The 27,103-nt window shown below is 39.2% G+C and overlaps 1 protein-coding gene and 1 long non-coding RNA gene across 2 annotated transcripts in view; one reads left to right on the forward strand and one right to left on the reverse strand.

Annotated features, from left to right (window-relative positions):
- Positions 1-3,365: 3,365 nt before the first annotated feature.
- Positions 3,366-27,103, reverse strand: part of st6galnac3 (ST6 (alpha-N-acetyl-neuraminyl-2,3-beta-galactosyl-1,3)-N-acetylgalactosaminide alpha-2,6-sialyltransferase 3) — a 99,588-nt gene continuing 75,850 nt past the window's right edge. The window contains exons 4-5 of the mRNA XM_088597970.1: positions 14,338-14,445; positions 3,366-10,425 (exon numbers count right to left, since the gene is read on the reverse strand). Of these exons, the coding sequence (XP_088454096.1) occupies positions 10,236-10,425; positions 14,338-14,445 (298 nt within the window). The 3' untranslated portion in view covers positions 3,366-10,235. The remainder of the gene's footprint in view (positions 10,426-14,337; positions 14,446-27,103) is intronic.
- Positions 20,773-24,281, forward strand: LOC148651803 (uncharacterized). Its single transcript, XR_015925172.1, has 2 exons — positions 20,773-21,198; positions 23,858-24,281. It is a non-coding gene; the product is annotated as an uncharacterized LOC148651803 (long non-coding RNA).

Here is a 27,103-nt window from a genome sequence, read left to right on the forward strand (position 1 = left end):
AAGATATCAAATATCAATAAGAATGATGCAGGCCTAAATCATACGACAGCACTAGACAGATTAAAATAGGTCATTATAACTCAAAACACTTACTGACTGTACCATAACCACAGCATCAATGCTTCTGTGTAAATGCAGAGTGCACATTGACTTGATAAAGGCCAAGAGCACTTAGGGGTTTTTGATATATTCGAAACACATTAATGTAACACATTATATATTCGAGTTTATTGTGGTGCTCATGCTGCGAAGTCAAAACTGGAAATCAGCTAGGATTTCAGGAGAAGGGACTGGATGCTTTTCCATTGATAGGACCCCGATGTCTCTGTATTATTGTGAGTGGTAGGGACTTCATCTTAAAGTTTACTTGGAGAGAGCTGTTTCTACAGTAGCAGAAACAGGATTTCAACATTGCTGAATCCTGGCAGATTCCCAGGAAAATCTACAATAAATTGTGCAGTCGGCAACACCTCTCCTTCTTTCCTTCCATCTGTATTAACCACAAAAAGTCTCAGAAGTGATATTCAGCTTGTTTCTCACAGGTGCCAAATCAGTAAACTACAAGATAAGGAAGATATGACAGCTTTTCATTTTGTAGGGCTCGTGGTTAAGGAGATATGACCTATTTCTCTGTAATAACGAGAGTCTGCAGATTTCATATCTGAATATAATCTACAAACAACACTGGATGGTTACAGATTCTTCTATTTTTGTTCTTTGTAAGTCGTAGAACTTCAATACTGTAGCTGACGCTGTAGCAAGAGTTTTGTTCACTAGATCACTGTACAGTATGTGCGGGTGTTTTCCTTCTTTGGTCATAAAATGCACAATGCGTTTTTTAAATGCACATTAAGATTGTACTTTAATTTTGCAATGTTTTGTAACAATATTCTTATGATTGATTCAGGATCAGTTTGTGTTTCATCTTACCTAGTGATGGGTTCCCATTGCTTGCTTCTGTTACTCTCCGTCTTAAATAAATAACTGAGAGGTCAGCACAATGACTAATAGAATTACATTATTCAAAACGTAAGAACAGAAACCATTTATTAACCCAAGAAATACACCTACTGTACAGTATATAGCGACTATGTTAACTGCTGTAAGAACTGTAGCTACTGTATAAATCATGTAATTTCTTATACAAATAAAGACTGTAGACACATTTTTTAGAAACACTGCAGTTTACCCAACCACACACCAAACAAACTGAACTGTATTCAATAGCAGTACAAACATTTCACTTTTCCCAGAGATAAGCAAGGCCAGCCTCCAAATAGTGACTAGGGTCCCTGTCTTACAGTAGTCAAATATTCAAATTAATTGGTTCTGCACAGACTGATATGGGAGGAGAGCTGTTTGCTTCATGTGTGATGGCTCCCAGTTGAAGTTGCCATGTTTTTCATTCTCTGCGGAGTTCTATATCAGAATACTCTGAAAGATTATTTTTAAATGATGTTGCAATGAGAAGGCTTTTTGGAAATAAGCTGCTGGCAAAGAGACTAAAGCATATACAGTACTTTTCAACTAAATTTAAACTTAAGCAGCAAGCACATGTCTTTTTATTATCCAGAAAATTTGGTGAAACTTATCTTGAGAATTAAAAAAAATGGTTGAGCAGTCAAGGTGCCCGGGCTTTTACATATTTGGTTTGAAGAAACATTCATGATGGAACAATAAATTGTTTTGTAGGGGCATCTTCAAGATGAAAAACATTAAATATATTCTCTAACTGTAATAAGATGACATTACTTGACAACACATATGGTCTTTTGTAGATGTCTGAAGAAGAACCTCAGGCATGAATATCCTACATACAGGAATACATACTACAATACTGGACAATTTATGTTGTGTAAATTTTACTTTTACCAGTAACAGTGCTTAATTTGGTGCATTAAATTGCTGCTGAGACAGAAACTCACATGAAATCACATGAAAAACTGGTAAAATTCAGCTTGAGAGTAGTAATCATTATTTGTAACAACAAATATATTTCAAAACATCCCACGCCTGCACTTTAAAGTCGGCTAAGCACAGGAGGTGTTGATTTAGTAGATGGAAAATTTAAGGTTTGGCTTGGAAATAAAGAGCTTAATTTTCCAGTTCAACTTGCGTGCCTCCTCAGTGGTTATTAGCTTTATTTAGATGATGGAATGAGTCACTGAGCCCCAGCGGTCATTCTGATCAGGAGAAGGGATTAAGGGTCATTATGATGACTGAGAGGATGCCAAAGCACTCTTTCCACCCCCATCCCAGTTCATGCAACAGCTCTCAGGGACCGTCAGGGCAATCCTGACCTCTCTGTCCTATCCCACATAAAACTCCCATGGAGTTCTTACTCTTCATCTTCCAGCTTCAGAAAGGATGCTGTATCTGGAAGCTAAACGCTAAATGCTTTTTTATCTGTCCATTCACAAACAGCTCACTATAGGTTCTTGTAAAATTCATTCATTTTCCACCCTCACAGCTTCACACTTACTGTACCAATCAGACTCCTCCAAGAACTAGAGGGACAGATAGCGAAGGGCTTTTGGCCAAGTCAATGCAAAGGTGACAAATCAAGACTTCGTCTGTGGTACTACAAGGTACACTATGTTATACAGTGTTATACTGTCCAGTTTTTAAAATTAAAAACTGACCTTGGGTCCAATCTGTGTGGATTTTTGTATGTTCTCCCTGTGTTTTTGCATGGGCATTGTCCGGATGATCAGGGTTTCTTTTCACAGCCCAAAAACAAACTGGGAGGTTACTTACCTTGATCTTAGCCAAAAGCAAACCAAACTTGTAGGTTAACCGGCTTTTGGCAAAATTATACCTGGTCTGAGTGTGTGTGCCTTGTGGTGGACTGGCTTCCTGTCCAGGGTGTATCCTGCCTTGCACCCATTGCTTGCTGGGATAGGCTCCAACTCCCCCACGACCCTGAATTGGAAGAAGCAGTTAAAAAATGGATGGATGGAAGTTGACCAGTGCCTCACAGGTTGAGGACAGGCACATCTTGATGCCTCTGCAAGCCTGCAGGCACAAGAATCCGTCTTCCAGAAAACTGAGTGAGCCCTGGCCAGCTAACCGTGACCTTAGCACAGTGAAGCTTGGCTCACAGTGTGCCACCGTTGGAAAATCCTGAACATTACCGGAGAGCAACATGACCCGGATTCAAACCAGGGACAGCAGGACCACCGGGCTTACTCTGTGAACTGAGCAAGAGATTTAACTGCTTCTTCTATTCGGGAACTATATTTCTACTTCTTTTTCGTGTTGGAATTAAACCTTGTGTTATACAAAATATGTGTAGAAACACAGTACTGTATGTGACAACAAGTGCCTTAGCCTTATTTAGAATGAATAAAAACCACAAGGAGAAATGACTTTTCTCAGGTTGATTTATTCTAGAAACATTTTGAGCTGTGAAAACTGGATGTGCAAAAAGCACTTACAAAGCTTGAACTCATAAAGCACAGGCTCCTACAGCTGGTCCTGCAGGCTCACAGGCCAGTGCTAGGTTTTGTTCCAGCTCAGCTCTCAGACAGATTTACCGCTGAACTCTTAGCTGACTTACTGAATTAATATGAACTGTTTAACTGTTTCTGGGTCTTAAATATGGTGGAAGTCCCTTTTTAAGTATCGCATTTCATATTTTAAATCCCAAACTTCTTAGCAGAAAAACAACAACATTCTAATTAAACAACTTGTTAGCTCTATTAAGTCTGGAATTAGGTAATGAAAGTCAGCTGGAACAAACACTGGGCGTGTGGGCCTCCAGTATCAGGATAGGGACTCCTGTCAGAAGGGAAAAAGTAACTTCATACAATGCCATATGATAAAGCCGTAGTACAATTAAAAATAATATGCTTAGTGTTTAACATTAAGTGCTGTGTAACGGCACTATTAAGCAAGAAACAAACTTCGGTACAAAATGATGCGCAAGTAGAAAAAGTACAAAAAATCATCGCAGGGCACAGTTAACAAAATCCAGCAGTTTCACAACAAAACCAGAACAAACGTAAACAGAACTGCACAACATATACATGTCACAGGAAATTCAGTTGAAAATTAGAGAGCAATTATTTTGTCACAGAATGATTTGTACAGTTTTTACACTTTTCCAAATGATTTAAACCCTTCGTCGCTATTTAATTGTAAATTAAAAGCACTCAACACCTCTTCTAGTGGACTGAAACTGATGGAACGAACAAAATCTCTGAAGACTCCGCCCTAAAGTAATATTCTTAATTTCAGCAAGTAATGAACATCCAAATTCATTTGAGGACCTGTTCAGTTTGATGGCCTAGTTATTTTTTTAGATTTTGAACTGAAATTAGCTTTGTATGTTTTCCTTGCCCTGCCGTTATTATACTGTAACACACTGTCAAGTGTATCTTCAGTAAGGGAATTTGTCCCTATCACATAAGGTCTCATTTTCAACTCACAAAGAATTAACATTGAAATGACTTCATTTACTAATTAACACTGTTTCAGAGGTGTTTTTTTTTAATTCAAAGGTCGAGTATTTTTTTTAACCACTCAGCAGGAATCTTTTTAAGACTACTTCGTTTTTTCTGTCTCTCCTCATCAAACCAGATTGACACTACACAGAGTAAATGGAGCTAATATTGTTACCCACAAGCATCCCATGGGGTGAATACTGAAGAGCTTGTATTAATTTCATCTGAAAATATCAAATTAAAAAATACACATAAGGTTTGGGGAAACAGGCACTTTACAAAGCTCTTTTTTCATAATGTCCTACATATTAATTTACATTTTAATGAGAACCAAACAGAATTTGCATAATGGCTGTCTTTCATGACCCAAATGTTTTAAACACATTTGCAAAGCAAAGAAAACAGATGCACCTACAGTAGGTCTTTAAGCCATTTGTTACTGTAGAAGAAAGAAAGGCCAATACTGTTTATTAGGCTGATCCACTCTTGCTAAATCTACAGTAAGTGAACAGACCAAGGACAGAAAAATAAAAAAGTAAAACCTTATTAATACTATTTCTAAAATAACAGAAATAAAAAAAGATTCTAAACACCAAATAATATTTCATAGAGCTGGCCTTGAGGTTTTCTAAAGGATACACAAACCAACCTTTTCTCAGCAAATTTGAACCCTTTCTTTTATCCCCCAAATCACTTTCTTAACTATTACATTTTTCTAATTTAATTTCAGTATTAGAATTGAGCAATAATCATTAGTTCATTCACAAGAAGGTAATTTTGTTATTAATATATTCTGCAGTTTATTTCAATTTCATGAAGTTGAGGTAAAAAATATATTATCAACCTTTCTTTAATACCTACAATGTCAGACAACAATCAGCTGACACTTTAATATCTGAATATGATCAGAGAATTACGGGGTGATTTATTTACTATACTTTTACTATTTAATACTTTACTACTACAAACCTTTTCATTAGTTATTTTTTTAAATAAACTGGAATTATCTGAATCTCTCAGGGCTATTTTGTGTTTTTTTATATTGTACAATATTCTTACATATTCTACAATATATTCTGTAGAAAATATAGAATATTCTATGTTCATTAATTTATTTAAACTTTAATTACATATTAAATAAGCACCCCCAACCCCCTTCAAACTGGATTTTAAAGGGTGTTGCAGATATTTAACCTAGAAATCTAACCAACAGAAGAAAACATTTAATGTTCTTTCATAAACGCTCTCCAATTTTAACAATTTTCAAGCTGGCTTAGAGTTTTTCTGTTATTTTTCTTAATAACTGTCTTTTAAGAGAGAGTAGTATAACATATACAGTATATGTTTAAATACCTGTAGTTGTGATAATTAATATGAACTCCCGATTCACACAATACTCCTATCACAGACAACAGGGAAGGAAATTCCTGTGAGAAAAAAAATTTACAGTTTAATACTGAACAGCACTAATACTAATCACAACGTCACAGTTTTTACCAAAAACATAAAACCTTCCAAACCTAAATACCTATTAATGAGGTATGGGAGTACCTTTTACAATATTTTAAGATCTGTGGAAGAGTTTTTGGTGAATTCTAATATATCAGTATGGTGTACTGTATGCCTTTTAGAGTACCTTAGTGCATCTTTTGATGATTGTGGTGGCTTAGTAAAAACTCAGACATGCACACAACTGTACACAAAAAAACTGCAACAGAGGCATTTGGCTTGACAAAAGACGCACAAGACACAAAGGTCAAACCCGAACCGTAAGAACCTTTTGAACGGAATAATTTTTTCCTGCTCAAAAATGTGACAACAAAAAATTGTGTCATTTAGCAGAAGCTCAGGAGGGAGGTCAAATCTCACACTTCTGTTCTCCTACGTACCGTATAGATACTCACTGACCACCCACAACTCTGCAAGGATCTTTTCTAGCCCCCCTCCTTACATCTTCATCCTTGGAGCTGCCTCCCTGGTTCATTCCTCCCAAGCGAGGAGGGTTGTGACAGGGCTGATCTTCAGCCAGGCAAATTAATGCCCAAGTATAAAGTACCCTTTATATCTTTGGCTTCTTTCATTGCTATTAGACTCTGACCAAACTACTGAACAACGAAAAATTGTCCTTAACCCTTTGTCTGTCTGTTTATCCAGGTTGTTCAGACATGTTTTTCATAGGGTGGAATTATCTTGTAACGAAAAACAGGAATTGTTTTCTCAACGTTTGCTCAGTGAAATGTGAGCCAAATTTTTTCTCTTTAAAGCCAATGTCATTGCGCCAGTTAAAGTGTTAAAACAAAGCAATGACAATCCTTTAGAAATAAGAATTCAAATTTAAAGCATACTTTAAAAAGACTTGTCTAAGTTTGTTGTGTTTCAAGCAGCACTGCTGTTGAAGGCAGGAAGCAGAGACAGATTCCTGCTTTTGATGGGAACACCACTCAGAACCACTTAAAACTAAAAAAAAAAAACAGTTTTAAAAACAAGTCAGAATCCTTGTCACAGGCACTCACACAGTTATTTCTGGAACTCTTCTGAAGCACAAGAGAACACATCAGATTCAACAGCTTGTGGGAAATTTGTGTGATATTAATACTGTGGGATGGTGGGCAAAATTCAATGGCTGACAATTTCAAAGCAGGACGAATTGTTTTTTGTTAGCAGCCTAAAGACCAAAAATAACCGCAGGTGTTGAAAAATGCAAAGAAATACCCATTTTCTCTGCTGGTTTCATCAGTGAGCTCACATGCTTGTGCTGGGTTTCATTTTGAAGGCAGTTGTGTCGAAGTGGATCGCTCAATAACTAGAACAGCAACACTTACTGTACAAGGCTTCAGCTTTTCTTTCCAGCTTTATCGATTGAGTGGAGGCTCACCTGGGGCTTTCTGGGGGTAAGAGGAGGTACTGTACAAATTAGCTTCTGATACATGCATTTCACAGTTAATTCAGCTTCAGAAATATTTATCTGTCTTTTTTTTCAATGAAACAAGCCTACATTTCATCCATGTTTATCCCAGTTTCTAGAACTGGACATTTAGCTTTGGCTTACTCATATACAGGAAGGCCCTGGCTCGACCAGGTAACATTATGTCCATGGGTCACTTTCCTCCCTAGTAACTTCTATGCCTAAAATGAACAGTGATGGTAAAAAACCACCTTAATAACACTATAGACTGCTGGCTGCCTTAGTGAAAAATGAGAGTTGGAGATGTTTCAACTTTTAGTCACTCATCAAATTTAAATTTCACAAATGTAGGAGGCGGAGTGATGTGAACTGTGATGAGAGGTACGTGTTACATAAATTGTTCCTCATGGGAAGCTGTCAAGACAACAGAAGGCAACAGTGAAAGGCAGATTGGTACAGCTGCCAGATGTTACAACTGTAGGTAGACTGAACTTTAGAAAATGTACAGAATATAAGACATGCAATAACAGATGAATAGAAGAAGAGAATAAAGTATACAAAAACCACAGGATGAAAATAATCTGCATTTTGGCCTTTTTAGAAGGTTAGATACATTAATGAGCAAACATGACTCTTTGTTGTGCACAGGAAATAGAACAACAGCAACGTCAGATTTTGGAAAACTTGAAACAGACAAGTTACTGATTGATGCGTTTTCATAAATAGAAAATCTAATCTTGGTATTATTACCTTCTGTGTTAAACTCAATAAGGGAAAAGTATTCAAGTGCCCTACTTAATAGGGACAATACTGTATATACTGTACAGAGAGATCAGAAGCGAGGAAATGCACTGAACTCTTACAGCAGACAACATAATGGAGGCACATTATAGAAACAATACAGTAAACAATACAGCAAAAGCACTGAAAAACTCCCATTGTTACATGTGCTGCTATGCTATACTGCTATGATCACTACTCCTAAAATGACACGCAAATAACTGGATGGATACTCTGTTGTTTTTAATCTAGCTCTAGCCTAGAGCAGATACAGAGTTTAAGCTTGCCCCTTAATCAAAATGGCACATTTTATAACTAAACAGTGACTGAAATACTTTCAAGAAAAGCTTTTTTGTTAAAGGTGTGCTTGTCCCTTCCTTGTATGACTGATATATGCTTGTTACCAAGTAGCGTATGCAGAATAAACAAAGGAAAAACCTAACTACGTCTGTGCTGTTAAATGAGAACATATGGACTAAGTCATTTGCCCTCTGCGCTGTAGCAATTTAAAAAAAAGATGTTGGTCTCACTCGCTTACTCTCACCAAACGTTTCGTACTGATCAAACAGAAACTTCAAACTTCAGTGCTGATTGTGTCTGGAGCAGAGCAGAGCAGAGAAACGTGCACTAAGATCCCGAGTGAAATATGCATTTCATATTTATCATGGAGACCTACAATCTCAGATGTACCATGCACAGGTTGAAACCACAAGGAAAGTGCATTTCTTTCAATAGTACAGCTCTCTTTTTCACCCCCACAGACTACCATATGTTGGGATTTGGGATTTTCATGGAATAAAAAACGATGGAAACCTAGAGAGAGTGGAGTACAGGACACATATGGAAACTGCTTTCTGAAATAATTAATAGTGTAAGGCAAACAAACAGACCTCTGGCCTTCAGGGAGTCACAGAAGGCAGCCTTCTGGTGAAACCTCTCAGGATCGTGGAGCATTCTTATCCGATCGGCTGAGACTGCTGACAATCTGAATTTCCGTGGAAGCCAGAATCAGAGATGCCTGATGTCATTCTGATGTCTAGACTGAGGCTCCCCAACTCCACGACATTGAGAGCAACAGCCCAGCAGGCTTCAAGGTGTCCTGAAAACATTGGCGGTATCAAACCTGTACAGGAGTACTAAATGGGCCAATTACAGACTGAATTGAGCTAATTAAACTACGTTTCTGATGTCTTTGGTTGTGGATGCTTTAAACAGACCTATAGGGCAAGATATGGGAAGACCTGGTTTAGAAGAAAAGTCTGTTCACTTTGCCGGGGGGAGAAAAGATAACATTTATGGAAAATAATTCTTTATGGCATTTGAGCTCCTGTATTATCAATACAAAGGTTTATATTTGAAGGCAGTCAATAGAATCTTTATTAAACTAGATGCCTGGGACAATTTAGAAAGGAGGATCAGGCTCCAAGGAATTAAGATACCGTAAGAATGGTTACAAACGAGGAAGGTCATGTTAGTCCCATCTCGCTTGTTCGGTAGTTAGTATCTAATTAATCTAAGGCTCTCGCCGACTGATTTCTTGAAAGAAGCCAGGGTATCAGCTTAAAGTTGGGGAGCTTGTTCAGGACTCCTACAACCCTCAACTCACTCCAAATAAGTCGAGTGCGTTATCTTCATTTCCATTCTCGTGAGTAAAGTAACATTGTCACAACTGACAGTACTCATAGTGACATAATAAAACAAACGTAGCAGCAAAAACAGAAGGAATGTCCTAGACTTGATGACACACTTGCAGACACTGCGTATCCGTAACGCCAGTGACTTCACTTTGATTTTTCAGTCCGGAATCTGACAGTTAATTAAATGCGTGTGAATTGCATCTAATGATGCAGTTTAAAACACAATTCAAACGTGATTGTCCTTTGGAGACTCCCTTCCTCTCTCGAGAAAGGACTTTTTCAATGATAACTATGGGCACCCCCGTGAAGGTCCCAATGCAGACTCGTTGCATTTTCCTCCTGTAAAAAAAAAACATGTCTATTGGCTCCTGTGTTCAAGTGAAAAAGGAAAAAAAAAAACCGTCCAGTGGTAGTAATCTTCAGGTGGTGCTGATTGTGATGAAGCTGCTGTACTGTAAGTGACCGTTGTCACGAGACCGTCCACGCTGGGTGTGAGAATTTAATGGCATGCGTTTTGGCCCATTTAGCAAAAACCGATTTCTCTGTAATGAACCTGTGACCTCCATAAGGAGCAGTTTCATGCAAGAGGTACTCAGCACATTCATCCCGGCTCCCTGCTTCATAGTAATGGTAAGGGACTTTTCTGTAGCCATCGGTCCTGTTAGAGACAGAAATGTGAATGAATAGATGCTTTAAACCACAGTGTTAACAAAGCTTCACGCATACTGCACAAGCCCTCAGAATTTCTCGCGGCCAATTCCGGGCAGTCCGTGTCGATTTATAAGCTTCAGAAAGTTAATTTGAACGCTACTCTACGTAGTTAATGTTGGGCATACAGTGAATGAGGAGTTAGGGTGAAACGGTTTCCCCCAAAAGACAAAACACAAAGATACTGTACATACTGTACCTACACAATGCCCCCCACACAGCTTAAGTTTAAAAAATCTACAAGGCTACACTTTTATATACCAGAACCTACAGCACACTTATTTGAGTAGATGTACTTTAGATATCAACACCCATACTGTATATCTATTAATTTTCATGTGCATACTGTAAATCCCCATGTAACACCCTTGAAATGAGAAGTGACAAATAACAAAAGATACTTTTCATGAGTGTTATTGGTGGCTGTACCATTGCAACCATTCTGTACTGAGCTCACCAAGCTCTACCTAAGGACTACAACACTGAAATCAATGAGTTGCTTTTGTTTGTTTCATCTGAAGTCATAATACTAATACCTGTGACACAGGAGGAGTTATATACAGCAAGGAAGTGTTGATGATTTAAACCTACCAGAGAGATTAGTTTTCCATTTGCAAAGATGTGTCTTTAAATGGCTTGGAGTTTTGAACCATTTCTAGCTTTGATAAACTATATTGATAATGACAAAATGCCACAGGAAACTGTAAAGTTATTCTAGCCAGAGAAACATATCAATTTTATCTGCATATAAAACTATTTTTAATTGGTGTTTTACATAACGCCTCATTTTAGATACCAGAAAAATAAGAATGTTTCTAATTTTTCCATTTACATTAAAGGATTAATTGAGCTAATTTATCTTCCCGATGTCTTGTGTTGTTGATGACTTAAAGAGACCTCAGAAGGTGATAACTGTTCTGTCATTCTGTTCTAATTAAAACACAAAACATCTCTAATGGATCATGTAAACAAACCAACTTCACAGAACACACTAAAGTTGCAGCACTTATTTATTCAAGCAGGTTTGAATGACATTACAGTAATAGCTAAATTAAGTTCCTAGATCTGCTGCAACATTAGTGTCAGTTCTGACACAGTGCTGTTGCACTTTTATCCTCTAAAACAATATCCTACAGCACAGATATTTCGCCACTCACTCCTGCATTTTTATTGACATGGCTTTTAAATAACGGAGAACCACTTCAGAACAAATCAACTATCCCTTGTATCCTCACTGAATGAGTAAGGGAACAGCCTGATTGAAACAATTAAACTCAATTAAAAAGTAAAGCACATAATTCTATTTGTAATGTTAATTTTAAGTCATGCAATGACAAGGAAGATACTGTACAGTGTGTTCACAGGACAATATGTTTTCTATTCTGTACCTTCTCCAACTATGGGACAGTTTAAGAAAAGACCATAAGATTATATTTTATGCATAATGTTTGCTTCTGAAGTCTTAAAGTCTGGAGAAAAATAACAGTTAACCTTACCTTAAGAAAGGGTAGACAAGATGTCCCACTCTACTAACAGTGTGTATTACATTATAAAATTATATATTGATATTTTCTTTATTTCTTTACCACAGCATTTGCCAAATTGAATGCTCTTTTTAAAACGTGTGTTGAGGTACGCGATATAATTTTATAATGTAGAACAGTAAAAAAAAAGATGTCTACCCTCCTATAATTCCCCAAGGCAAAGAAAAAATAGAAAAAGAGGCTGAAAAACCTTTCTCATCTCAATGACATTTGCACATCAAAAGCATACTGTGTGGTACCCAAGACAGAATTTCACTTGATTCTGGGTAGAAAATAAAGGTAAAAAAGAAAACCTTTGCTTACTTCTTTAGATTGCCTTGGTTATTAATTTAACAGCTATCTAGCTATCCAGTAAAGATAAATACAGTATAGCACACAAAACACAGATCACAAATTTACATTAACACCACTCTATAACAGCAGTAAAGTCAGTGCCTTGGTTTTGTGTCACATCATGTTAGCATGTTGTAGCCTGATCTCGTCAGATCTCTGAAGCTGAGCAAGGCTGGACTAGACTGCTGCTGTACGTGTGGTTGGTGGACCAGTAGGGGGCGTTCTCCCTTCTGGACCTGAATTTCCAAACCACTGCACCCGGACAGTGACTTGGGACTGCAGGAGGTACCATTTTACAGACAAACCATTCAACTCAGGCCCTGAGTGCATGTTCGTTAAATATCTCATGACACTGTTTAATAAGAGTCCTTTTCCTCTGCGTCTTGTCTGAATTTTACCCTGGGCGCAAACTCTCCCACTTCCCTGAAGGCTACCCTTAATTCAACAGGTGCGATAAGTCATTTCTGACTTCTCCACCTGATCTACCATGGAGAGGGGCTGTTAGTTCACAATGGTTGCTGCGCGTCACACAGGCAGCTGCTGGATGTTCAGTGTTGGATGAAAAGGATCGCCTCTTTCCACTTACATGGAAAGTGCTTTGCGATTCTATGCATTGAAAAAAAAATATTACACTAATCACTAATCACTAATTAACTCAGACTAAACCAGGTCTTGGTTAAATCGGTAAGTCTGTCCTCCCAGAGAACACACACAAAGAGAAAAAAGGCAAAAAGAAGACTCAGAACAGATATAAAAACATAGGAAATGCAACTGCACTGTGAGAAACCTCTTCTAAAAAATGAAAAGTTATATGAATCTAACCAGGTAGTTCTGAGCACTAAGAGGACCAGACTGCAGACTTTAGAAACACTGATTTCCTATTTGTAATTCAGGTTTTAGAGAGTTTTAGAGAGTGAATTAGTCTATATTTTATAGGACATAGGTTCCCTGTTTTTCCCTATAAAATACTGTATTAATTTCTTAAATAAAGTGAAAATTCTGTTTTCTGTGTCTGTAGAAGGCATAGCTCTCACACTCTTAGATCTGAACTTAATTGCAAAAAATTTTTTGTGCTATATATTGAAATAAATACTTGTTTTGTTTATGTTTGCCACCTGGTTATTACCTTTTTACCACTGTGCAAAAGAAACTAAAAATCATGACTATAGGAGGTGCAATTATTGTTACTTTTTAGAATTTATTTGCATAGCAAGTTGGTGTCAGGATCAGATATTTGATTCAATTGATATTTTGTCATTTTAACAACCTCAGTATGTAAAGGTTACCAATAAGCTTTTGTATCAAAACCAGTGTACTGAAAAAGGCTTCATCTGAATTATATTATATTCTCAGGTCAGTAAAAATGATCAATTTGTGTTATTTTTCCATATAAATTGCATAACAATAATTAGTATTTCAAATAAAATCTGCCTTCTATAGTCAATCAGCAAGTACTTTAAGGGAGATACTCATTAACTTTTACGAAGATCGGCTTCAGAGAGGTCAGGTTGCACTTTGTCACAAGAGATGAAGGCATTTCTGCCCTCTTTTATGAATGAGATCGCACTCAGACAAAAACATGCCGGTGTGTGATCAAACAGGGACTGACTGATGACCTGGCTTCGGATGCTGTCTGCTTGCTGCGTGCATTGTTTTATTATCAGGTATATTTAAACCTGATAACTTGCTGGGTGAAATCCTTTCCTAACAGTACATCAAGGTGTGTCAGCTAAGGTTAATGCCAAATGCCAAGGCATTTTAAACATGTTTGTCAGCCTTGGCAGTTTATTACCCCTTCATGTTGACTTATCTAGAGGTAATTACTGGATTTTGAGCTGGTATCTATTAGGAAAACACAGCAGACAGGTGAACACCTTCTGAGAATGGAAATCCTACGACTTTGCATCTGTCGGTCAAGACCTTCCTAGATGCGACAGCTCAAAGAGAGTACAAAGAGAAGAAAGCGAAGGTTTGTGTTCCATTACCTGCAGTAGGTCTCATTAATCATTCCGTACACGTGGATTTCGCGGCAAACATCCATAGCGAGGATGAGTGTAAACCACCCAGTGCTGAGGTAGGATCCCGACTGTATTCTGGAAAAAAAAGCAGCAAATTTGTAATCATGCAAGAAAGCACGAGTACTTTATCAGAGGGATATCATGTATTACCCATGACATGTGGCATTACACTAGCTGTCAAACCTGTCAGCAACCCACAATTACTGTGAATTATTTATTAGGGATCTTAGGTTTGTGCCAAAACTCCAGGCTGAGGCCTTGCACGGGAGAAGAAAGACACCAAATGTTAACCAAAGTCAAGCAGCATTGTCTTTGTAACAGCAGGAGGAAGTTCAATCTTACATTTTCTGAGAATGAGCAAAATGCAGAATGCAGACGCACAATGAATGGGAAGGCGATTAAGGGGAATGTATCAAGTCTGAACAAGGAGCTTTCTTTTATTAAAAGGCCTGTGATGGGAATCCAATTTGTACCTGTCAGAATTGTTCTCAGAATCAGAATAATATCATAGTACTCTTAGGCATATTCTTATTACAAACAACCTCGGTATTTAAGGACAGGGAGAAATGAAACTTTCAAATTCTCGAAGTGGCTATTTTTTCCTTGTAGACAAGGAAGGGGAAAAATAGTTAATTGATCATCCAAAAAGTGAATGTGTTCAAATCAATACAGTACCTGCTTTATTTTGAAGAAGAAAGAGAGCTCTTTTATAAGTTCTGTTTTGTAGGTCCCCTAGTTGCTTTTGAGTGGCATTGCAAGCACGAGTTACAACAAGTCTGGGCATATGGTTTAGTGAAAATGTGTACTAAAAATTCTGAGCACTTGGTTATTTTTCATGTGGAATTATTGACTTTTGATGAACTTGTTTCTCCTGTTATGACTCTTGCACCAGCACAGGGGTGGCTGAGATCTGTGAGCACTCTCCTCCAGAGTTCATGTGACCCTACGGCTCTGTAGTTCCCTAGGGTACATTAAGTCCATATGGCGTTTGAAGATGTAGATGCTGAGAAAAAACAACAACGAATAGGCAAATTATCACACAGGAGTGTCTAAGTGTCTACTCCCTGCAAATCTCCATTCTCATGCAATGTACAGTAGCATTCGACACTGAAATTCAGCTCCAAAAAACAAAGTACTACATTCGATAAAATAATAATAATAAAAAAAAAATCAGAAAAACATAAATCCATCTTTTCCTTGGGGAGGGCAAAGTCAAGGTCTCACCACAGCATGTCTTTCAGCCCTGTTCTCACCTGCTCTACCTTCACCCAGATCTAAAAAAACGAGTTTCTCACAACAGCTCCGAACCGGAGGCAAGCAGCAGCTTGAGTATTCATCACTGCAGTCGTTCTCCGCTGCGTTCCTTCACAGAGGAATGCTGCACTGGACTTTTTTCAGACCCAAGTGAAGGTGATTACAACTGACTCTGTAGAAAGCTGCCAGGCGATAAAACTGAAATGAAGACGGGCGGAAAATGAATGTGGACAGTTTGAACAGCACCTGAGTAAACAGTGTGCTGCGCTTTTGTTCTGGAGCTAATGTTCCTGTAATGCTACCTGCAGAGCTACAAATATAAATGTAGCAGCTGTATTTCACTGCGTGTTATTGAAAAACACCGTGCTCGATACCCTGATGACTGGCCCCGGTTGCTGCACTCTTAGGTTTCTGAGAGTTTTCACTCCAAGTCTGCCATGCAGTGGAAACCACCCCCCATCAACAAAAAAACTGGCATGATGTTGACATTGGTGACCATGATGGGTAAGAACGATAAATAGCTGCCTATACCAATTCCACTTAGCTTTAGTTTAAATGACCTTGGGTGTTGTACAAAAGATTGTAGTCTTTGTGCAAGCAGATCCCGAACGTGCCTTTGAATAAAACCAAGAAGCCTGGTTTATTTGTGGTGCAGGGGGCTTTTTTCGCATTTAGATTTTTACCTTGTATGGTTTAAAAAAAAAATTCCCTTCAATTATTTCTCTCGCTAAACGCTTATAATGTCGAGGTGTCGTTCCCTGTTTTTTATTCCGGCTCAAATGATTAATTTCTCCATTAACCACTCCAGCCAACTGAGCCATTGTTTTCCTGCAGCAAAAGCCCAGGACTGTAAAACCAGGACAGATTTTGAACCCCTGCGCTTTTGCCTCTCTGTCTTACTCATAACTCAGGAACAGATGTGATGCTCGCTTCAGGAACTGCTGTGAAGTACAGCAATAAACAGCAAGGAGCTGGTGACAATGTGAGGTGCTCCAAAGATCATGTCATACTGTACATTTTTACACATATAAAACCCTTTTTCAGCTTTGCTTGCATACAGTAAGCATTCTTAGGACTAATTGCCCAATTTCTTACCAATCTTTGCGATTTTCTGTTTAAAAAGATTTACAAAACATTTCAAAGTGACTCGCTGGCGCTGACAGATATATTCATACCCCACTTGTTTAGAAACAAACCTTCTGAATCAATACAACATTAAAATCACAGAGATTCTGATCAGAGTTGTTTTGTGTTAAATAAAGATAAGGTACTTCAGTGGCGAACTGAAAGAGCACACCATTCACAAAATCAGAATTGTGTTTTTCTATTCCATCCTCTATGTCTGTCTTAAATAAAAGCAGTAAACAAACTGAAAACTCGAGCTAGAGACAGCAGGTAAAAAAAAAACAGACAAGGCACTCCAACAATTTAGTTTTAAATAAGATTTTTACTAAACCTTCACCAAGTGGCACCAGAAAATAAGATCAGGCTCCGAGGAGACAGAAAGAATTTCTCTCATCTTAAAACCATACGTGATGTGTCTCCCGCTGAAGGACTGAATTAAGGGAGCCCTTCAAATAGCAGCACACAGCTCAGTTCTGCAATTTAAAAGCTCTGTAAACAATTCCATTTCATCATTCCCACCAGCCCTGCCAATTCTCTGTGCCACTGACCCAGGTTGTCATATGAGCGCAGTCTGAGCCCATCATTACTGTCGCCTCAGATTTCTGAATCACGGGATGGGTTGTGCAAAGCTGGAACAGAGAGGTACTTATTTACTGTATGCTAAGGGTTGTAGGAGTCTAGAACAAGCTACCCAGCCAAGTTGTTGAAGCTGTTTACATTCTTACTGCAGACGCTGTTTAATCTTGCTGCTCTACAGCCAACATGAAACCAACACGGACCTTTTACCCCTGCTAAACTTGTAAAACGTCTACACAGGCACCATTTTGCAAAAAAGTTGCACTGCTCAGGGAACAGCATCGCTTGACAGGCCTGAAGGAGCACCATGCTTTTTTAAATGACAACCTTCTGGCAGCTTGGAGGATGCGTTGATTTTAAAAGCTTCAAAAAACGGAAAAAAAACAACAACAACAAAACAATCTTCACCCCGCGAGAGGGGCTGAATGTCCATGATTCTGTAAAGCATTTTGTCAGGGATTTGTGATTCACCGGTTGCTAAAACTGGTTCTGCAAAACATTTAAGAGTCAGTGAATTTATAATTCTAAGGGAAAAAAACAAATCTTGTTTGAGAGGCTTTACTGTACTTAGCTTCTAATTCTTAATAAAAAAGATCCCGTAGGAACGTGGCAGATATTCTAGCTTTCAGTCTGTATTTATCTGAAGTCAAAGGGAGAACGGCACTGCTGAACCTCTGGGGATTACACTGGAGCCAGCGCAGAAGATTTATATTCAACCAAGGACAGCAGTTTATAAAGGAGCCCCTTTTTAAGTTCACAAAGCAGAGCGTGAATATCGCTGTGCCCAATTGTAATTATCTTAGCATGACTTAAGTAGTCCCCGTCATTAATAAAGGTCCTATTGTCAATCAAGATAATGGAAGCCATTTTCTTGCTCAATATAACCAATTACATTTTTATCATTTTCTGTTATATGCAGCCACTAGTTATTTAGTCAGAACAGGAACTCTTTCAAATGCCTTGTTTTTTGAGAGAGGCGCTGCAATATTATTGAGGTGTAAAATTTAGCTGTAAATCTAATTTTGATATTCATTTTTTTTAAGTACTATTCTGCTATACTGGAACTCAGACCTAAACGCATCCGTTTGCAGGCAAAAGCACAGAATGTTTTAACAATAAGAAAATCTGTGTGTATATATATATACACAGTACAGTAAGTAGGGTTTGACTGCTGTTCCACTCTGGTCAGCCGCCCTGCTTGACAGCGTCAGTCTTGGTGGATGGAAAGTGCAGGAAGACGCAGTTGGGGCTCAGCGACAGGTCAGCTGTGGCGTGGGTCATGTGACCTGGCTGCCGATCTGCCCAGCCAATAAACCTGAGCGGTGCTGCTACAGCTCTAGCCTCAGGGATGGAGAATCTTTCAGCCTCTGTGATGACTCTTCAATTGAGCTCAGCTCTTGTGATGAAGTGTGTGGTAGATCTGTGATACAGGAGATTGTACACTGGAGGCTAAATCCCAAACGCCTGCTCTCCGCTCACAAGAAAAACCCAGTTTCTTAAAGTAAGGATGGTTGTATGTGGTTGTAGTCAAATGTCCTCGTAATCATAGAATGACTACAGGCAAATATTGTTTTCCTTGTTTTTGCGACGATCCCAAATAATTGAAGAGTCATAATAAATTGAAACACTCAAGCAGGTTAGCCAGGAATGTCCATATAGCTACGCAGAGCAGTCACAACATCTGCAGCAGCTGTTTCAAGACAGCGTAGATGACAGCAACTTTTGAGAAGGTCGAATCGGAGAACGAGAAACCTTTCGGCCCGAATCTCTCTTTTCCTGGAATTTTGAAAAGGCCTCTGTCTCGTGTTTATGCGTTTGAAAAAAGGTCGAAAAAGGAGAAAAAAAACAAGGCGCAGTTTCAGATGACATCGCTGCAAACCAGAAACAACTCTTTCTCCAGCTGCAATGGTACCAATGTCTTCCCCAAGGAAGCACCTATTGGAATTCATATGGTATTCTGGATTGAGGTAGGAGGGAGTAAGCTAAATAAATGGTAAACAAACACTGTAGGAGTCCTGGATAATACTGCCCTAAGGGTCTGGATGGGCCTCATTATTTTAAATTCATGGCATTTGAAAATAAAGCACAACACATGGCCATGTGAGATAAAAAAGTGCCAATGGAAGCAAACGACCTTCACAGGATGTTAACCACATGATTAGAGACACCAAACTCATACACGTACAGCTAGTCTACAGCAGGCTAGACAGAAAACAACATAATGTGGTTTGTAAAAAAGGGCAGTACCCATGCCAGTGACTTAATACAGCGGTTATCAAAAGTATTCACCCCCCTTGAACTTCTTCAGATTTTATGTTACAGTACGGAATCATGATGTATTAAGTCGGACTTTTAGCCATTTATTGACAAAAAACAGTCTACAATATATTGTCAAAGTGAAAACAAAATTCTACAGATCTTCCAAAATCCCAATTAAATACATTATGATTCTATATTGCAACCCAATAAAAAGTAAAAAAAGTTCAAGGGGTTAATACATTTGACACCCACTGTAAATGACAAACTGGTGGAAAAGTAACACATATGGATAAACTATAATTACAATCCTGTAACCAAAAACCTAAATCTGCTTGATGAAGCCAGAACAGGACTAGAGTCCTGAACCACTTCCTGAGAATTGGGACTGAAAAATCCTAAATACATCGTGAAGGGTTCCTAAGGCCAGGATTTAGGAATCAAAGGGAAGAGCAAACATTTCCAAGTGTTGTGAATTGCCTTCAGCTTCAAATGCGTAATCCATTTTTAGCACTCCATGTGGAAAGACATCAGGGCTAGCCTCAGCTGCTTGGCACACTTTGTAGCACTGAACTTGCATGGGCATTAGACAGCTCACTTGAGAGTGCTGTCAGGGGTTGCACGAGGAGGTGGCTGTGGAGATGCAAAAAAACACCAAAAGCAGCCTTTTGTCAAGAGCTGGACCGAAGTGAAGCGCAGTTCTGAACTGGGGGACCGCACAATGGCTTCATACTGACTTATCAAGCATTCTTCATGATCCAAAACTCCTTGCCAGTCCATTTTGAACAGCACTGCGTATTCAGGAACAGCGTGCGGACTTTCAGACTGCGTCCCTTGCCCCTGTTCCTGGAGGACCTACAAGAGCTCTTAGGTGCAGGCCACTTTCTCCCCCACTGCTACACGGCATGCGGAGAACTGCTGCTTGTTTTGTTGCGTTAGAAAAAACCCAACAGCAACAGAATCTGCGCCCGCTGTTGATTTCCCAAGGGGCAGACCAAGCCTTGCACTCTGCTCCCCGAAACAGGGGCTCATTTCAGCTGACACCTTCAGGTAGTTGTCTTTAGCTGAACACGGCGCCGAGCTGCACTCGTTCCTGGCAGCGTTCCTCTGACAGCTGCAGTGGTCCAGGCCGGCATTTTTCATCATGCCCTTTCTGCAATCCTCCCTGAAAACGTTCCACATGATACAGACAAGGGGGAGCCTCCAGGCAGATTACTTTCTTAGCCTCGCTGACATTTGACATAAGTTTTGGTCTGCGCAAAAAACAAATCTTGTTATTCAAGAGGAATCACGACACCCAAGCATTCAATGTATTAAGAAGTGTTTACTGAGTGTTTAGTCATACTGAGATTTGGCTTATTCAGCTTGGCGGAGGGCCAGCCCCCCGGCGATGGGCCGAACAGGCTGAGACCCCCCTGCACAGCGAGGAGTGAACCAAGAGGTGGAGGAGCGATGCAAAAGGAAATGGGCTCGTGCATAATATTTAGCGGGGTTTTTTTTTAACTTAATCGGGAACGATCGCACGTTAGGGCAGGGGCAGCAGAGGTGAAACGTGAACTTGGCTCCTTGTCATCCCTCTCGGATTCTTGTTATAAACACCAAAGACCTCATCAGATGGTGAGTGATTACCAAAATAAATACTTAACCGTTCAAATCCTTCACCTCTGTCAACACCTGCAGCACACGAGCATCTGAAGAAATGATTCCCTTTATTTACAAATCATATTGGCCCAATGTTATTGTGCTTTCATTTTTAGAAACAGGGAATCTAATCTTTCTCCCCCAGGCGTACATTCGGCTTTGCTGCTTCATCCCATGAAAAATGAAACATTGCAACGGCTCTTCTTTCATTCACTCCCTTTTCTTTAAAAAAACATTGGTTATTTTACTTCCAATCATACAGAATGTATTTTCAGGAGTTTTTTTTGCCTGTATTTCACAGCAGGGTACTTTCCATGCTGATACGGAAGTCAGAAGGAGGAAATTAATAATTTCCCAGATTCCTCTTTCTTTCATTTGAAGGCTTGCTGGCATTCTGGAACCTATCCAGTTACACACATGAAAGAAGGGATATATTAAAAAGCAAGATGTCAACTGGCAAGAAAGAAATCCAGATAACCTATTTGCAAGAAAATCGTGCTCTCCTCTGAGGAAACGCCACATTGAAACAAATTCCGTCTCTGTAACACACTTTGCAACTGCGGACAAAAAAAAAAAACTATGGGAAGAAATGAAGAGGAAAACAACAATTGCAAAAACACACACAAAAAAACCACAGGGTCTTTCCTTGACAAACACTCCAAGGAAAACAATTTGACTCCTGTCACCCCAAAGTGTTAAGAATGGCCGTGATGCAAAAGAAACAATTACTCTGCAAACTTACATAATTAAAATGAAAAACCTAGTCATAAGATAAGATAAGATAAGATAAGATCAGATAAGATCTCTTTATTGTCCCTATACAATTTCTTGCATTAGGAATTTGTCTTTTCACAGACCCCAGCTTGCTCTCCATGAGACACACAGACAGGGAGAGAAGCTGGGGGTCAGAGCGCAGGGTCAGCCATTTATACAGCGCCCCTGGAGCAGCTGGGGTTTAGGGCCTTGCTCAGGGGCCCAATGGAGTAGGATTCCTCTGCCGGCAGCGGGATACAAACCAGCAACCTTCCACACAGGCACAGATCCTGAGCCACAGAGCCACCACTCCGCCCCTTTTGTTTTAAGCTGATGGTCAAAGAAATAAATGAGACTTTATATAGCAGTGTAAAGCAAAATGACTTGAATCAAGCGTGACTGAACTGGGTGATACAGTATGTACAGGGGTTATTTTACTGCCAATTAGCATACTTTCACTGGTGCAAATTCTTCATTTTTATTCCTTAATTTACAACTGCTCTGGAACAAGCGAGGATCACAGCCTCTACTGAAATAATTGTTGAAACCTCTTTAAGACCTGGGGAGACTGTATCCCATTACAAGTCTCTGCAGTGTTTTGTCTAATTAGGTTAATTGGCTTTGCCTTGTAGTGAGACAGTGAAGTGAATGTACAGTGCATGCTGAAATTCCCTAGCACACAGAAAGTCAGGGGAGATAACTGATCCTCAGTCCCTTCTTACCAAGAAGAAATGTGAAATCAATTTAAAGAAACACCTCCATTAACCAACACTAATAAAATAAAAGTGAAAGACAATAGTCTATTGAAAATATCTGGTCCCAATACTGACTCGTAGTGATATGGCTGCTTTGGTTTTGTTTTCTGCTGAACAAAATTTATTTATGTCACAGTATTTTTGGAGTGAAATTTCTTTATCAGAACTAAAATTAGAACTATTTAATTAAAAAAAAATAACAGATTTTTAAAATCTCAATCCAAAACCATTGTTTGCACATCAGAGCCATTTTACTTATGATATCCATGTGGTTATTTCAACAGAACCTACAACAGAGCACATATCTGTTTTTTAAAATGTATATATACTGTATTCCACAGGAAAATTCACCGGAAAGGCAGCTACAATGAGCGTATTTCAAAAACCAATTAAAGTGCCCCTTTCAGCTGCTCTGAAGCATGTCCAGATGGTGAACAGAACTCAGTGGCACGGTCACAGATACACTTGGACCCCGAAGACAAAAGACTTGCAGCTCCTACAGCCTCTGATTGAGCAGGGAACTTGGCAGGAATATGAATGTGATTTTTCCCCACCTGCTCGAGGAGACCCTGCGCTTTCAGAGGGGAAGCCTCTTCCAGCCTCCTCCTTTTAAACATCCATACCTGCCACACGGCACTGGAAAGTCAGCCCCCCCCCAAATCAATTAAGCAGCGACAGCTTCAGCAAAACTGGTTTAAGTGGGGTCACTTCAAACTGCGCAGTTTTAAATGTCTCGACATTTAGTGCTGTACAGTTACTAAAGAAGAAGGTACTTATAATTTATAGTGTTCATTTAAACACTCAGCATGTGCCTTTGGAGTTAATTCTCTCCCCATTGGTGCGCTTTAGTCCCCAACACTTAAACAAACAAGGGCAGCGAGAATAACTCCATGACAGACCCGTTAATGTTAACAGCGGCTGGAAAGAGTAATGGTTATAATCCGAGCAAATCAATGCTGTACGTTAAACCCTGAAGCACCCAATTACTCAGTTCCCTTGCTAGTGCGAAAACACAGTGTTAACTATGCAGAATAAATGATTTATCATGTGGTCAGTCATACGCTATTCCAGAGATCCTCCAGTGCTGGACAACAATCCCACAGCAATTTATTTCTTTCCATTTTCAGAACGTTTCCATTTCTAGTTTGGCCAAGGTCTCTCCACGCTGGCTGACTGGGCCCAGTTCTCCCGAGTGTAAAAGTCAGATGACCAACTGAGAACACCCTTTGCACAGCCTTTGGTGGTTCCTGTGTGAATATGTGCAGACCAGTTAATATTCCCCTGTTCTGGAGAGCAACGGACGGCTTTTTCTTATCAGCTTCAAATACAAAAGATGAATCTTCCATGATCAGTGTATGTCCTGTAGAAGGCAAGATATCTGATTGAGATGTTTAATTTCGCGGTGCATTGTGACGTATTTTGATCTCTGTGCTCTGAAATCGCAAGAATCTCACAACTGTGCTTGAAATGTTTGAATGTATGGAATCGAAGAACATAATAAAATTTTATTAATGGCATCTTATGGATTGGGAAATAAAGCTTGTTTTCTGGCATCCTTTCTTCGGTAATTCAAATAAACAAAATGCCACACACTGAATGCACATGCAGCTCTAAAGACACCCCTGGCCTAATGACTGGCTGCAGGCGGCTGCCTCCAGAATTTCATAAGCAGGGTGAAATTAAAGCTTCTTTCCCTTACCACCAATTAAATAATCAGTGTTGATTACTCTGCTCACAATCATGCTGTAAGTCTAACAGACTACCCCCCCCCATCATCAGCGGGAACTGTGTTATCAAAGTTGGCAGTTGGCAAAAAACCCTTCATTAGCAAATCGCTCAACACCCGTGATTAAAAGTATTTTTGAAAGGCCAGTGTTGGCGCTCTGTGCGTAGGGCGAAAAAAGTGCTTCGCATCCTACTGTATATCTCTGAAGTGAAAGAAGACTCTGGAGAATGTGATGGGCACTTACTAATCACCGTCTGACCCCGGTATTGCCCGCTGTGCTGAATACTATTGACCACGCTGTAATGCATGTCTGACTTGAATAAGAGCAGGTCGCATCACAATATCACTTTTCGCTAACCAGGAGGAGCTAAGGGCATTAGCTCTACGACATGAAGATCTGGGCACCTGTCACCACTTGCCTTCAGCACTTCTAATTTCAGCCCCATGTCCCCTGTTCGTTCACAGTTTCAAACTCTCCAATCCCCTCCCTTGCTGGGCAGCACGAAGATCCGCCTTATTATCTAGACCCTAGGTCTCCGGGACATGTTGGTGTCGCTGCTTGTTGAGAAAGAGCCTGTGTTGAGTGAAGAGGGGTGGCTTCTCGGCAGAAAACATCGTCCAGTCGCTTGACTTTTACGCACTGTACACCATTGCCTTTGCAATTCAATTAAAAATTTTAGGATTCAACAGTACATTCTCCTACTGTAGATGTGGACTCTAGGCACTTTTCCGAACTCTTTCCAGAGTGACGGGAGGTGAAAAACAATGTGGAAGCTTTGAAGTGATGTGACTTTCTTTTAACTCAGCGCTTTTCACTAAATAAATGTGTCACAGAAAACAGCACGGTGAGCTAATAAGAAAATAAGAAGGTCTACAGTGATCCAAGCACAAGCAAATTACTACAGCTTACAACTTCCTGGGACAAAGCAAGGGATGTAAAGTAATGAAGTTATATAGCTCTAACCTTCATACTTGCTGGATTTTCATCTTTAATTTTAGCTCAACATTCAGTGGTGCATTCCAGGCTCCAGATAAACCCAGTGACTGATGAGGTTTACTCTCTCATTTAATTGTACCTCCGGTCTACAGTGTATCGGAAGCATTCTGTTAATTTAATCAGCGCTTGCACAACACTGGGATGATTCATGCCTTGTGCTCATTTTTTTCAGGGAAAATAATTTTGTTCTGTGGCAATTTTAATTGAACCGCTGTTGTATAACTTTGAATATTGTATTAGTTTTGCGACTTAAAGGAGTACCAGTTAGTAATTTAAAGAATAATTGGCTTCATTATCTTGCGGTGAGAACTGTATTTTCAGAAGAACTCGGTTTCCATGGCTTACAGAACAGCCATAACGTTGTGTAAAAACAGCAAAGCAAAAACTGCCTGAGAAAATATAATTGAAAAACCTCAGCTCTAGTAGAAATACAGTTTGTATAATGTTATCAGAAACATAAACCACACACACACAAAGTAATTACGTTAATAGTGCCTAGCAATATTCTACAGTCATTATGAGTATTAGAAAACACATAACCCAGTATTTAATTCTGGTCAGGAATTAATGGAATTGTGCCTGCATGTATGAATGTAAAGCAAACTCCATTTAAAGTGGCTCTCCACTCACAAATGGAGCCCAAGCTAGGAAGACAAAAAGCTGCCCATCATTTTGATTGACAAGACATGAAACTACTGTACCAGCAAGAACAGCTGATTCTGTCAATTTTCTCTGTCAAAAATTGTCTACGGGGACTTTTAATGACTTTAATCACTGATCACTTGAGCAAACACTAAAACATACAACGGCAAATGAATTGCGTGCGCACGTATCTTTCTCATTTATATCCAGAATGAAAAAAGCAACTTGTGAAAAGTGAAGACAGCAGACTTCTACTTGAAAGTCCCCATTCAGAATCTGCATGAAAATTATTAGCCTCCAAACTTTGCATATAAAGCCATTCTGAACTTTTAATGTGCACATAACCTTGGAGAGGTACATCTATTTCTACTGCATGAATACGGAACATCTATACAAAGACACCGCACTTGGTTATGACTTTTAAAAGGATTTTTTAATTAACATTTTCTTAAAGACAAATAATACCTTTTTAAAGCCCTCAATGAACCGCTGCATATTTGGAAAGAAAGAATGGAACACAAATGTCCTGAAGAATTTCTCATTAAAGAGTCAGAAAAGAAACTTTCTGTACTAAGACTGTGTAGTGTATACAGCGTCTAGCTACATTGATTTTCTTTCAAAGTGTCTTTACGTTTCAGATCAGAATGAAGCCCTTCAACCAAGACTGACTCTTCACAGAGAGCAGCACTGAGAACCCAAGACTTAAGTTTAACATGTTGATTGTTTCTGAACAAAATGCAGTCTTACTGAAAACATCCACTCACAAATTCCAAGTTGGTGCTTTCTTTGTGCTGCGTACAATGTCACAGTTTCTCCCAGAGAAATGTCCAAATAAAAACAAGATTGGTTCCTTGCTTCCTTATGTACTTGAACACCTCTGAACTTCTACTTTCATTTATTCTGTTTACTCTTTCAGCCCTGTTTTGTCCTGGATAGGGATATCTTTGATTAGATTTAGTAACAGGCAAAGTAATATTTCAAAGACAATATTAAGGATCTTGAAACAAC

The sequence above is a fragment of the Lepisosteus platostomus genome, chromosome 11 (assembly GCF_059453375.1).
Source record: "Lepisosteus platostomus isolate fLepPlt1 chromosome 11, fLepPlt1.hap1, whole genome shotgun sequence".
Classification (NCBI taxonomy): domain Eukaryota; kingdom Metazoa; phylum Chordata; class Actinopteri; order Semionotiformes; family Lepisosteidae; genus Lepisosteus; species Lepisosteus platostomus.